General features: G+C 39.1%; 1 protein-coding gene and 1 pseudogene across 2 annotated transcripts; both read right to left on the reverse strand.

The window, feature by feature from the left end:
• Positions 1–995: 995 nt before the first annotated feature.
• Positions 996–12219, reverse strand: LOC143392760 (tripartite motif-containing protein 5-like). Of its 2 annotated transcripts, XM_076846767.1 has the most exons (7): positions 11800–12219; positions 11154–11249; positions 7211–7441; positions 3550–3572; positions 2088–2188; positions 1794–1820; positions 996–1537 (listed from the first exon to the last, which is right to left on the reverse strand). In XM_076846767.1, the coding sequence occupies exons 1-7, from the start codon at positions 12217–12219 to the stop codon at positions 996–998; spliced, it is 1440 nt and encodes a 479-aa protein (XP_076702882.1). The 2 variants fall into 2 exon arrangements, with proteins under 2 accessions (XP_076702882.1, XP_076702881.1); XM_076846766.1 differs by lacking the exon at positions 3550–3572 and having other exon boundaries at positions 2088–2214.
• Positions 8208–10361, reverse strand: LOC143392114 (ATP-dependent RNA helicase DHX15 pseudogene; annotated as a pseudogene).
• Positions 12220–14124: the final 1905 nt, after the last annotated feature.

Genomic DNA, 14124 nt, shown 5'->3' on the forward strand with positions numbered 1-14124 from the left:
TAAATTGTAATCTAAATCCCTTAAAATTTAGTTTCCTTTATTTGATAGGGACCAACTTGTGGAAACAACAGAATTAGAAAAAACAAAATAAAACAAAATAAACAAACAAAACCCACCTGTAATTGTTAAAAAGTAAGATGCATAATATATACTTAGCACATAAGTGGACTTGGTAGTATTATCTGAAACATAAAAATGAGACTCCAGTAAAAAGTCAATCCTAGCTCCCCTTCACACAACCTGTTCCATGGAATACTGATACCACTGATACTTTCTAGTAATTAATAGAACAAATACTCACTCAGGCACTTCAAAAGATGCTTTGTACTTCATTTATTTTCTCACACTGATCCAAAGTATCAGATACAATTTTTTAATCATTACAAAAATATCATTACAAAAAAATTAAGTACACCCATATTTTTGTTGTTATTCAAAGTTACACAGCTAATCAGTAAAGGGACAGAATCTGAACTTAGATACTCCATACAAAAAATACCTATTCTTAGTATATACCACTTAGGATACATCTTCTTAACTCCTTGATGAATAAGAAGCATCATGGATAAACTGTCATAATGTTAAGGGAGCATTCTTCAGAGAGGTACTCCTGTGCATAGCCCTCAATAATATAGAAAGGTGGTAGAAAACTCTCCTTCATCTTCTGTCAGTGGCAAAAAAGAATAGAGTTTTAAAGATTTGGCAGAGGTGTTACCTCAATAATGAGATTATTTAAGGAGGAATTGGTCTTTTTTCCTCGGAAGCATGAAAGATGATGAATTAAGATTCCCTAGGAGAGATAAACAAGATATTGGGATAAATCCTCATGTGAGAATTTACATATCCTTATGTATACTTATGAGTGAAAGACTTCCTAACAGAAAGGCTGAAGACAGCAAAGAAAGGTGGTTAAAATGGTGCAAATGAGCTCAGCTGCATGGGATGCACAAAAGGGCCAGAGGTACTGCACAGACTGGGTGAGGGTATAAGAAATTTCAAGAGCTTGGCCAGTATAGTGTCATGGGCTCTGGACATGTCTCAGGATTGAAGTAAGGAAAAACTTCTTTAGGAAAGGAACATTTGGAGAACTTATGGATGAGAAACCCATGGTTTGTAACATTGTAAAATGAAAGTTCACGAGCCTCATAATCTAAGAAAACCCCAATACGTTGTGGAGGAACAGTCATAGAGAGGAACAAGGTCAAAGGATAATGGGCACCTTTCTTCCAAAAAGCATTATATTGAAATCTGTGAAGACCTATAACCCAGTAGTCACATGTAGGTTGATAATTTTTACTTTGTCCAGGGACAGATGCAGATTTGAAATATTTTCCATCACATAACCCCAGAGACCAGGCACTTTTCTTGGACACATCTACCATCCAGTAATGTTTTCCTGATGTGATAGGTGGGTAGCCCAGAACACCTTCATGATAATTCCCACGCTTGCGCCAGTATTGGGTTACATATCTTAATTGTCTCTGGTCCTTAGAAATGACAATATTTGGATTGTTGCTTGGAGACAGTGTCAGGTGAACTGTAGAAAAATTAGAGTCACATCACAGATACGATTTAGCTTTATTTTTGATGTTATAAAAGGAATCCTGAGAAGAACTTAAAAAGTGGGAAAAACTCTGATCAGAAGTCAGAGAGATAGAACACTGCAGAAACAAGGTATGTGAGTGACTGTTGGAAGGAGCAACATGGACCTTAAAACATGAGAACTACCAGAGAAATCAATTCTGAAAGACATTGAAAAGACTGTGGCTTATGATACAGTAATTTCTGCTTACTCCAGTAGCGTTGAACATCTGTCAGCTCTGAAATGATAAAAATTCATAGTGTGAAATATAAAGGTGTCAGCACTGAAATCCATTCCCTTTCCAGATTAGGAAAAGGAGGAGGGGTATCATAGGGCAGTAAACTGGCAAGTGAGGATGAATGGCCACTCCCCATTAAATATGATCACATGGTGAACACACAGAGTCCACTCTCCCTTGTCTCCTCGAGTACCTAGAAACCACACCTTCTTCCCCATCTATCACCTGCCACCACTAGAATCACACACTTAACCTAGCTCTTCTCACCTTGAGACACCTGCAGCATCCCCTTCAGATCAGGAGCTCTGAATACTCTTCTTTGTTCCTTGGGGAAAGTTTCTGGCTTCCTCAGCATTAAGTCCTTAGACCTAGGGATGGAAAAAGTTGACCCACACTTCAGACCTTGTGGTCCCCACCCCGACAACAATGATTTCTTCCCATCATTTCACCCCATTGATGCACTTGAACTTTCTTCACCAAGGATCCTGAGAAGGGAAGGGAAGATTCCTAACCCTGAACTCCTAAGAAATATTTCATGGTCACCTCCCTGTTTACTTTCTTTGTGATCTTGTGAGGTATTAACATCTCAGAAGCATAGTTTCTAAAATGAATCAAGTTGCCCCTCTCTCTCTACCTCCTCGAATGCATGGTCAATGATGAAATATTAGATTTTACAAAACTCTGGTGTCTAAGAAAAAAGAATATGAGGAAAATCAGTGCTATGAGTGTGTGTTCTCGAGAAAATGTTCAGAAACTAAGACTGCAGGTCCTGGCTCCTGGGTATTTGAGAAATAAGAAATGTAAGAATCATATCTGGAAATGTTCAAAGCTTATTACTAATAGGGAAGCCCTCAGGTGACATCCGAGGTTTCATATTCTCTGGGGAAAATGTCAAACATTTGGCAAGGGCAATACTATGAACACAAAAGTCATAGTCGTTTGAATTATATGTTTCTGGAAAGAGCTTGATGCTGCCAGGCAGGTGTGCACTTTCAGATACCAAGATGCACCTTTACACAAGTATGTGATGCACATGGATCAACTGATTCTGGTGTGCTGCTATCCTTGCACACCAAGGCAGTCCCTTTTGGCACCTTCAACTTAGTTCCTGATGGTTCAGCCTCCTTATCATGCAACTGGAAGATGCCTGTACATATAGAGTCTTTCAGACCCTTTATCCCTGACAGACCAACTTCCCCAGTCAAGATTGTATAATCATCAAGAGATTCTAGTTTGTTTATGAAAATCTCAATAGAAATCACAAAGCCACCCTTGGTTTACTTTATTTCCAGAAGAAACATACAAACATCCAGGAATTGTCCCAATGAGTAATTCTTAGTACTTATCAGACAAAGAAGAAAATTCTTGCCTACAGTAAATAAAGCAGCCATTAAAACTGCAACCAGAGCTAGAAGTAGGCACACGAGGGCAAGGAATGGTGGTGCCACAGGGGGTCTGATGTTGGAACATCTTGTCCCCAGGACAACTACTGTTTCAAACTCTGACCCCCACAACTCAAGTCCCCACGATAGAATCTATCTAGTCTATAAAATACTCAAATCGTGATTTGTGACTATACATTTAGATAATACTATATCTAAATTTCCCTCACCTGGGAGATGTTATTTATATTCTAACTGAACGCCAGATAATTCTACTAAGTACTTCTTACTACACAAAAGATCATCTTTTACTACACAAAAGATCATCCCTGGTATCCCACACATACCTTTTCATGAAATCATCCATATCCTAGAAAGAAGGGAGAAAAACACAAGTTACGAAATCATAGACTGTCCTCACTGACCAAGCTTCATCACATTGTCACCAGCCCCTGTTGTGCTGAGAATGGAGATGGTCACAGTGTGATGAACAAAATAATAAACTCAAGGGCTGGGGATATAGCTCAAGTGGTAGAGTGCTTGCCTCACATGCATGAGGCCCTGGGCTCCATCCCCAGCACCACAGGAAAAAAAAAGACAAATTCATGCCAGTCATTACATGGTTCCCATGAAATAATTTAAATAATATACAATTCTTTCACTTATTTAACATACACATAAACTGATATACTATTATTTGCCAAGTATAAGCAGACTCTGGATAATCAAAGTTGAGTAAAAGACTGAAAGAAAGAGGGAAATGCCAGAATTCCATGTAAGGCAAAAAAAAAAAAAATATATATATATATATATATATATATATATATATATATATATATATATATATATTTCAAAAATGAAGGGAAATATATGTAATCCCAGATGAAAATGTAGAGTGTATTGCTGGCACATGATTTTTTTTTCTTTTTTGGATATGCATTTTTTTTTTTTTTTTTTTGCAGGGGGTGGGCACTGGAGATTGAACCCAGAGATTTGCTTAGTTAGTGAGACTGACTTTCATGGAACTTAAGATTTTCCTGCCTCAGCTTCAAAGAAGCTGGGGTTATGGCCTGTGCCATTGTGCCTGGCACAATATTCGAAGACATTCTGCAACCTAAATTCCTTCAACAAGTGGGTCAAATTCATAGAAAAAAATAAACTATAAAAGACTCTATAGTTCATTTCCCAAATTATTTCTTAATAATTTAGAAAAATATTATTAACAGAATAAATAAGTACTACTTTGATAACTTATAACATATGTATGTAATATATTAATAACAATAAGATCACAAAGAAGGAGGAAGGAAATGAAGCATTATTGCTAAGTTTCTATATTTTGCAGGAATTAAGTTAGTATTGATGTGAATCAGACTGAAACAGAATAGGGTGCATTTTGTAATCACCAGATCAAGTACTAAGACATCAAAAAATATAGCTAGGAAACTAGGAAGACTAAAGTTCTATCCTGGAATATGTTTACTTAACAAAAAAGAAGGCAGTTAAGGGAAGAAAAAGACCTAGAAACTACAGAAGAAATATAGAACACAAATAAAAAAGTGGTAAATGTAAACACAATTATATCAGTGCCTGCATTGAATACTATAGTCTCCATATCCTTATCACAATAGAGATTGTCAAACAGACTTAGAAAAGATAAAGCAAAAATAAATTGACCTAAAAAGGTTAACAATAGATGAAAATCAAACAAAAAAAATGTTCTTTAAGAGTTAAAAAATCCACTATTGTCATGTATGTAAAAAAAAAAAAAAAGAGTTTAAAAAGGTGGTCAACTGTAACTAAATTGACCAAAGAAAGAAAATTTAAAAAGCCAGGTGCAGTGGCACATGTCCACATAATCCCAGCAGCTTGGTACAGTGAGGCAGGAGGATCACCAGTTCAAAGCCAGCCTCAGTAATTCAGTGAGGCCATAGGCAACTTAGTGAGACCCTGACTCATAATTCAAGGATGCTTCATCAAACAAATTTTAAATGTGATGCACCACATTAACAGAATGAAATACAAGAACCTTGTGATGGGTTCAATAGATGCAGAAAAACCCTGTCATGAAGTTCTATATCCTTTCATGATAAAAACTCTCAACAAATTAATTACACAACAATACATATCAACACAATAAAGGCCATACATGACAAACTCAGAATTAATATTATATTCAACAGAAAAACCTTTCTTCCAAGATGAGGAAAAAGACAAGAAAGCCCATTCTCACCACTTTTATTCAACATAGTACAGAAAATTTTAGCCCAAGCATTTAGGCAAGTGAAAGAAGAAACAGATATCCAACATGGAAGTTAAATTTTCCCTGTTTGCAGAAAACACGATTTTATCCAATGAAAACCCCAAGGATTTCTAAACACACACACACACAAAACACACACACACACACACACACACACACAAACACACTTCTTAAAATAAATAAACTAATTCAGTAAAGTTCTAGATTGTAAAATCAATATACAAAAGTCAATTGATTTTCTATACTAACAAACTATCCAAAAGAAATTAAGAAACCCCCATTCATAATAGCTATAATAAAACACTTAAATTTAACAAGGAAGTGAGAGATCTATACACTGAAACCTATAAACACTTGTTAAGAAAATTGAAGGAGACACACAGACACACACACACACACAAAATGGAAAGATATCTGTACTCATGGGTTGAAAGAAATGATATAGAGAAATACTGTAAAACTTTAAATTCAGCAAAAAGAGCAAAGATGGAGGCATCACACTGAGTTTAAAATCTATAACAAAGCTATGCTAATAAAGACACAAAACAATGGCAGTGAAAACAGATACACTTATCAATGGAGCACAATAGGGAGTTCAGAGGTAGGGGGAGAATGTATTTATGGTCAGTTGATTTTGAATACACTGTGTACCAAGAGTACACAGAAGGTCCAGGCTCAGTGGCTTTGCCCATTATACCAGTGACTTGGAAGGCTGATCAGATGTACAAGCCAGCCTGGATGGACATCATTATCCAAAGTACATGTATGAAGACACAAATTGGTGTGAATATACTTTATATACAACCAAAGATATGAAAATTTGTGCTGTATATGGGTAATATAAATTGTAATGCATTCCACTGTCATTTATTTTTTAAAAAAATCAATAAAAATATGTGGATGTTAATTCACAATAAGTAGGGGGCACTAGAGAAGAATAGAGTTACCTTAAATTAGGTAGAGGGAAGTGAGAGAGAGGGGAGGGGAGCAGAAGAGGGGGAAGGGATGATAGTAGAACAAAACAGACATTATTACTTTATTTATATATTCTGTCTATGTATGATATATCAAAGTGCATAAATGCATTCTACTATCATGTATAACTAATTAAAACAAAAAAATTAAAAATTAAAAACCATAAAGTCAACATAGACATTAAAAGGATTAAAAAGAATTCTTATGATTAATTAGGACTACATATTTCAAAATCAGATAAAATTAACAAATTTCTAGAGGACACAAATGACCAAAAACAGACTCAGGAAGTATAAATCTAAAAGTCAGACACCAATGACAAAGTTAAAAATTTATATCCCTCCAAAAAGGACAGAATGGACTGATATGGCTTCATGGGTAAATTTTACTGAATATTTAATGAAGAAATAATATTAGTCCTTCCCATTTTTTTTCCAGGAAATAAAGAAAGGGGAAAGTCTCAACTCATTCTATGAGGGAAATGATAAAAACATCTCTTGTAACTGGAAGCCATTTGTTTGTCAGCAACAAAGCTAAGAAAAAGATGCTTAGAAAAAGCCTTCAGTACTGAATTGCAGAAAACAGGGGACTACCAAATATCACTGGTTATAGTGGATTTTCCCTCCAAGGTTTAACTTCTGAACTGCGATTGATAAAAATAGTAAAAATGGGATTTTTTTCTTGTTATTTATACATTTAATTATTCCATAAACTTCATAATTGATTTGGGAATGAGGCACTTCAGGGCCCAGAGAAGCTGAAAGTCTTACCTGCAGCATCTCAACTGTTGACCCTCCCAACCGATGTTCCAGGTCTGAGATGATATCTTTCGCCAACTGGCTCTGCTGGATCAGCTCACTTTCAGACTCTGTCAGGCTGTTCATAATAACTTCCTCCTCATTCTTCAGTTTTTGAATCTCCTGCTCCTCCTCAGAGTTCAGGATGTCTCTCAGTTTTCCAAACTCTACCTGGACATTTTCTACCTCACTTTGTATTTTGCTCTTTGGGAATGAGAGAGAGAAAGAGAGAGGGAGAGGGTCACTCAGTCTATCAGGTGGAACTGGGAACATAAACCACAAGAAGAACTATTTTACCTGTTGAGTTCTCACAGGGTAGTCTTGGAACCAAGGGAGAGATTCTGATCTTTCCCTTTCCCTTCCTTCATGACATTCCAAAACAATGAACTTAAGTCTGCATTGTCCAGACTCAACCTGAGCTGCAGTGGGATACCTGGGGGTGCCTCAGATTTCACACAGCTATCCAGGACACTCATACCTGCTCTTAATTTCACTTCCTCCTCCTTCTCCTCCTCCTCCTTCTTCTTTTTATTTTATATTTTAGTATAATAGACTTTATTGAAGTCACTGCCTCTGTACTGAGACAGAAGATTATGTCTACAAAGCACAAGTTGTAACATTTCACAACTTCTAAAAGCAATATCAACAATTACAATGATCATGCAGGCCATGGTTAATAATCACATTTTAGAAGCATTTTTAAATGTTTCAAAAGAAATGCTTATAACACTCTTATATAGAGAAGCACTTTCAATAAACTACAAAACATTGATCAACATTACCAGTGTGAGCCACAGTGTCAACACAAAGGGGAGGCATAAATGTTTAATTTATCAAGAAAGAGATATTTATTATAAAGAAAAATTAAAAAGCTTTCAAATAAAGGCCATTATTGAACCAACATGAAGAGCACAACTTGAACTTTTGACTTCATTCATCTTTTAAAGCTCTCCTCTGAATAACTTCAATTCTAAGCATGGAATTTACTACTGTGAGTATTCTTGGATTGAAGTTTGGCAATAATGCGGTCCAACTGTCTTTTGCTTCACACTGTGGGAAACTGCTCATGTCATAAAATTCAGGGGCAATTTCCACCAGCCATTCTGGCTTGATATCTCTACGTGTCCAAATGTAATTCGTTGTTGGTAGAAGAAACTCATTATAAAGCACCCATTCAGCCTTCTGGTCAAGAACTCTAGAGGGGTGCAACTGAACCACCTAGTTACCTTTCACAGTTAAGTAACATCCAGTTCCTTCTAAATGTGCCACCTGCATAAAATATCCAGTAATTAAAGGTTTTCTTATGTTAATAGTCGCTGCTTGTAAAGTCAGTACTTCTATGAGACAAATTAAATCTGTCCATAATTCGAGATAGCTGCTGACATACATTGTCTATGGATATCAGGGACTCGTAGTTGATGAAGTTGCCATATCACCACTGAACGGACCCATGGTTTTGTTTAAAATCATGACAGACATTCAGCAGAGTCAGATGATCTCCATCTATGTGGTCATATCTCATCTTGGTCTCATCTGCAGCTTTCTTGGCCTCTATGGGGCGAACAAAACACTGTGGAACTGACAACATATGAGTGTTGAATGAGCTGAGTGGGTTGAATGTGCTGAATGGGAAGCTTTCAAAGGTGGTAGATGGGACCTCATTAGAACAGTTGTAGTTGCAACTTGCAATAACCATTTTAGCAAGCTGTGGATCTAGAGGAAACTCTGCCATCATGGATCCCAATTCAGTCAGATCTGCATCATCATTTAAAGCACCCAGATAATGCAAAATTTCTAGGGCTCTCATCAGAGTTTCAGGAGCTGGTGGATCCATAAAATCAAAATGCACCAATTCATCAAAAACAAGTTTCTTCAACTGTAACACCACTGATGCTAAATTAGAATGCACAATCTTAGGAAAGGTGTTATCTTGCATTTCTGTTTTATAAGCTTTCTCTGTGTAAAGCCTGAAGCATTTCCCAGGTCTGGTATGTTCAGCTCGACCAGCTCTTTGTTGAGCTGAAACTGCTCTAATAGCTGTCACCAAAAGAGTGACAGTGAAGTCAGTGATGTCCTGCAATGTTAGTTGACACGACCACCTTCTTCCAATTACTCCATTTTATTTTTTTGGAGGTGGAGGGTGCTGCTGCTGAGTGAAAATGTAGCAAACAGTGTAATGGTTTTAATGTCACCAACTTTAGAACACATATGATCAACCTCACACTTTATTCTTTTATAGACTTCATCAATTTCTTCTTGATTGGTTAAGAAATGTAGAATACCTCCATCCTCCTCTTCCCATATATGTATTTGGATCATTGTTTGAATTGCTGCTTCAAGATAATCTCTCTAGTTCTGGAGAACTAAAGATCTCAACAGGATGTGCAGCCAGGAATGTTTAATAGAGGACAGTGATCAAAGTAAATCTGGAATTTTCCTGCATTCAGAGTAGCACTCAGAACTATAACCTTTAAATCTGACCTATGTCTTACAACTTGCTTGAAAGCACCCATGAGAACATCTGTAGTCTCATCAAGGATTATTGCAGCATAATGCTCCAGGAGAGGATTGTTCATGGCTTTTTGAAGTAACATCTCATCAGTCATATACTTAAGTGTAGTTTTTGCACTACTGCAGTCTTCAAATCAAATGGAATAACCGACTTCCTGGCCCAACGTCACCTCCATTTCATCAGCAACTCTCTGAGCCACGCTCATTGCAGCCACTCTCCTGGGCGGGGTACAGGCAACTCCTCTGTTGGGTCCTGGTGAAGATTGCACACACTCCACATTCCATTGTGGTAATTGATAAGGATTGAAAGAGGGATCAAAAAACCCTCAAAATTTAGTGTAAATAATAGAGCAAATGAACAGGGATTCAGCCAGCCGGAAAAAAGGATGCACCCAAGCTGGAGAGCCTGATGAGCACCTGACATCCCATCACTTGTCATCATTTCCTGAGCCTCTGCGTGATCATCACGGCTCTCAAACTCTGCCGCCTGTCTGGACCTTGGTGAGAGCTGCAACTTCTCCCAAGACCCTCTCCTCAACCAGTGGTCCACTCCACGCCAGGAAAAGCCTGCCTTGGTTCCGGACCTGGTCACCGCGTTCTGAGTGAGGTGCATCTGCTGGACTTAAAGCCTGAGGCTTAAGACTTTTGGACTTTTGCAGAGGAAATGTCTGTCATTAGTCTGTCATGATTAAGTGTGTTTTGCAGTGCTTAAAATTCATCTAGAATTGTTTGCTGTGAATTAATTATGTATATTGCAGTGCCTAGCACTAAGGATTGTCGTTTTATTGATTAAAACCTATAGAGTGAAATTGTATTGATTAAGTTGATTTTGCCCCCTCGCAACACATGTTCTCTGTCTCAATCTCTTTTCCCATGGGTCCCTGCAGAATTCTGGTTCGAGTAATCATCCTCTGCAGCTCCAATTGTTGCCTCTTGAAGATCTCATTCTTGGAGAAAGCAGTTAGGAAGGAATTAAAAAAAAAAAGCTTGTTGCTTTATCAGCACAGTGGAGGACAGATATTTAACTCTTGGGGACACCCACCCTGTAGCTACAACCTCCTCATTCCACTCTTGAACTCCCTGCCGAAAGCTGAACACTGAAGACAGAACCATGACCCGTTACCAAAAGTCTTCTTTCACTAGAATCAGTGTCTCATAAAGCACCACAGCAACAGAACATTAGCCAGCCTCACTAGAGTGCTCCCTGTGAATAGCTCTCTCCAAACAGCTGTACTCCTTTGTGAGGTATCCACTCTGCAGCCCCCACCTGACAAGGCAAGGACAAGGAGGATGAATCAAATGCTTTCCAGCGTATGGACTGCCACGGAATAAAGAGGAAGGGTGCTACTTCCCAAGGTCCTGCCCAGAATTCTAGCTCATTCCCTTAAAAAAAATTTCCTCCTACTTTCCAGAAAGTTCTCTCGGTTTGGATGTCAACTTTCCACTTCTCAGCTTCTTCCTTGGCTATCACCAGGTTTTGCCACATTTCCTGAAACTTCTCCTGTGAGAAAAAATCACAACAGATTCAAGTGAGGAGCTTTCTTAGCACCTAGAGAGAGGATAAACCTGGAAGAAATCAGGTTGATCTCAGAAGAAACTAGAGTGAACAGACAATGGTCATCTATAAATTAGAAGGAATTCTGGGGTAGAAGATATCTTCTCTAAGTCTCTGGTAATAAAGTTACCAAACCCTCACTAACAGTAATCTAAATATTTTTGCACTAGAAGAGGAACCTGATGTTGCAGCAAGGAAAGAACTTATATATCAACCCTTCTCATTCACTCTTCTGCTGAAAGGGGTCTTCAGAGCTTTTCTTGGACTCTCAATCTCCACCCATCTAGCACAAGGCGCAGTATTTTTATGCTCCCTGTCCAAGAGTTTCTACTCCAGGCTTAGCAATTGAGTGAAGGTAAAAACACATCCTTTAAGCCTCATAAGGTAGGCATAGTGTGGAAACAAATCACAGGCATCAGTTCCAAGACACAATGTAATTAGACTAGAGTGTAAAGAGGAGATATGGTCTCTGTCCTCCCTCCACCTGATCTCTTACCTGGTACTCCTGGACAACCTCCTCCAAGAGGAATGTGGAGTGTCCACGGTGCTCCTGAGAACGCTCACAAAGCCAGCAAATGACCGTCTTGTCCTCCTTACAGAAGAGTAGGAGTTTCTCTCCATGGCGTGCACAGTGATACACCTTCTGCTCCTCCTCTGGGTTCAGCTTGATGCCCCTGAGCCTCTCCACTATGTTGGCCAATTGCCGATTAGGCCGCAGGTTCTCAAACTGGTAACTGATTTGGCACACAGGGCAGCTGCTCTCCCCTTTTTGACTCATCATGGACTCATAGTTTGAAGTGATGCAGGCCTGGCAGAAGCTGTGGCCACAGTCGATGCTCAGGGGTTTTGTCGGGAGATCCAGGCAGATGGGGCAGGTCACCTCCTCCTTTACATTCCCCAGGATTGCTGAAGTCATAGCATCTATTTTCCTGCTCCTGCCTGTCCTGACTTCTGAGATTCCTTCTGCTCAGATTCCTATATAATTGGAAGATTAAAAGTGGGCAGAGTAAGAAACATTGAAATAGAATGGATATTGACTATGTAGAAATAATGTAACAGGTGTTCACTTGATGCTTCGACTATGTCCCTTATGGCTTTGAAACGTCCATTTTTTCCCTCCTCTTTTTCCCAGTCTTCTTTTCCCGAAACTTCTCCTCTTTGATCTTCTTTTCCCTAACCTTCTTCTTCCTGATTTTATTCCTGTTCTTCTCTGATGCTCTTTTTCCTAAACTTTTCCTTCCTGATCTCTCCTTCCTAATCTCACTGTTGAAGTGGCATCCCCTTTTCTCCACAGAAAAGCCCTCTTCACCATGGCTGATTTTAAGACTGTCAGCAAAAGAGTCTCTGTGAAAGACTCCATTGTAGATAAACTTCCTATTTTCATGTCACCCTGTTTACTTGGCCACTGGCTGGGAAGATACCAGCACTCCAGGTGCTGGACACCCCTTACTAGTTTTTCACAAATGTATCCAGTATAGTACTTTGAAGAAATGTGCAAATGTAACCTTGAGCTGGGCTTCACAGTGATGTCTACATTTTTAAGATAAGTTACAAATGAGCTCCCTGGTAACAGCTGGCAGCGGGAGGAAAGAAAAGAGAGAAGAAGCTCTCCCCTTCTCAGGTGTTGTCCTTGAAAAGTTAACTTGCCCTGAACAGTGAAAAAAAAAGCTGCTTTTATGTGAACATTTGCAGACTGTGAATTTCTGAGCCCCTCCCCTTACATGATGGGTATAAAACTCTGAAATTCCCTGAACTCAGGGTTCAGGGATTAATTGATTACAGCAAAAGCTGTGCCCTCTGAACGTGGCTGCAGCCAAATAAAACTGTTTCCTGCTGTCTTCGGTGCCTTGCCTCGTTTGTCCCTACAACACTGTGAATCACCTCTATAAAAGCTCCCTGTCCTGAGACAGGCAGAGTCACAGCCTTTGATACAGGGATCCCCTGTGTTTCTCCTTTGCTAGCAAAGCAATACTTCTTTTTCCTTTTTTTCAAGACTTTGTCTTGGTTATTTGATTGGGGTCAAGGACGAAGACTGAGTTTTCAGTTACGAATTTGGCAAGCCAGTCAGGAGCTGAGAGTAGCCCCCGCTCCAGCTTTCTTGGGCAGGCTCATCTCTCCAAGGAAGCCCACTTCCATGCTGAGGATACTAGTGAGTTTGTTGAGAGATGACTCTGCAGAAATTGGGAGCTGGTATGAGTTTGCTGCAGACCAAACCAGAGGAACTGTTCCTGTGAGTAAATGGAGGGCCTGAGGGACCATCCCAGCAGCTGCTGTAGCTTTTTTTGTTTCAGGGAACTCCCACCTTTTCTCCCTGAACTGCACAGTTTCTCCATTAGTTTCTCTACTTTGAGAAAAAGGAAACTGAAATGAGGAATGTCAATCTTGGCCATTTGGTAAGCTCCCACAGTGTGCATGCTGACACCCTTGATTCTACACATCTGTTTCCCTTTTGTGGGAACATCTGGTCCCTCTTCATGGGGACATCTGTGGAGCCACTGGTGTAGAAGTCACGGTTAAGTGGAAGTTGGGAATTTGGGATTTTTTTTCCTATCTGGTCTATTTTAAAGGTTCCCATCTGTTGGCCATGGTTTGGAAACTTCCTCTGGTTGTCTGTTTTGTTTGAATCTTTAACTGCCCCTTTTAGGACATGGCCAGTGCTGCATTGATTCTATAGGTAGTCTCTTGAGAAAGATCTTGGCAGGTCAATACAAAGGTTCCCATCTACTTACTCAAACTAAAAAGTTTTTTCTCAGCAAAAGAAACAATAAGAGAGGTAAATAGGGAGCCTACGTCCTGGGAACAAATCTTTACTCCTCACACT

The sequence above is a fragment of the Callospermophilus lateralis genome, chromosome 2 (assembly GCF_048772815.1).
Source record: "Callospermophilus lateralis isolate mCalLat2 chromosome 2, mCalLat2.hap1, whole genome shotgun sequence".
Classification (NCBI taxonomy): Eukaryota; Metazoa; Chordata; class Mammalia; order Rodentia; family Sciuridae; genus Callospermophilus; species Callospermophilus lateralis.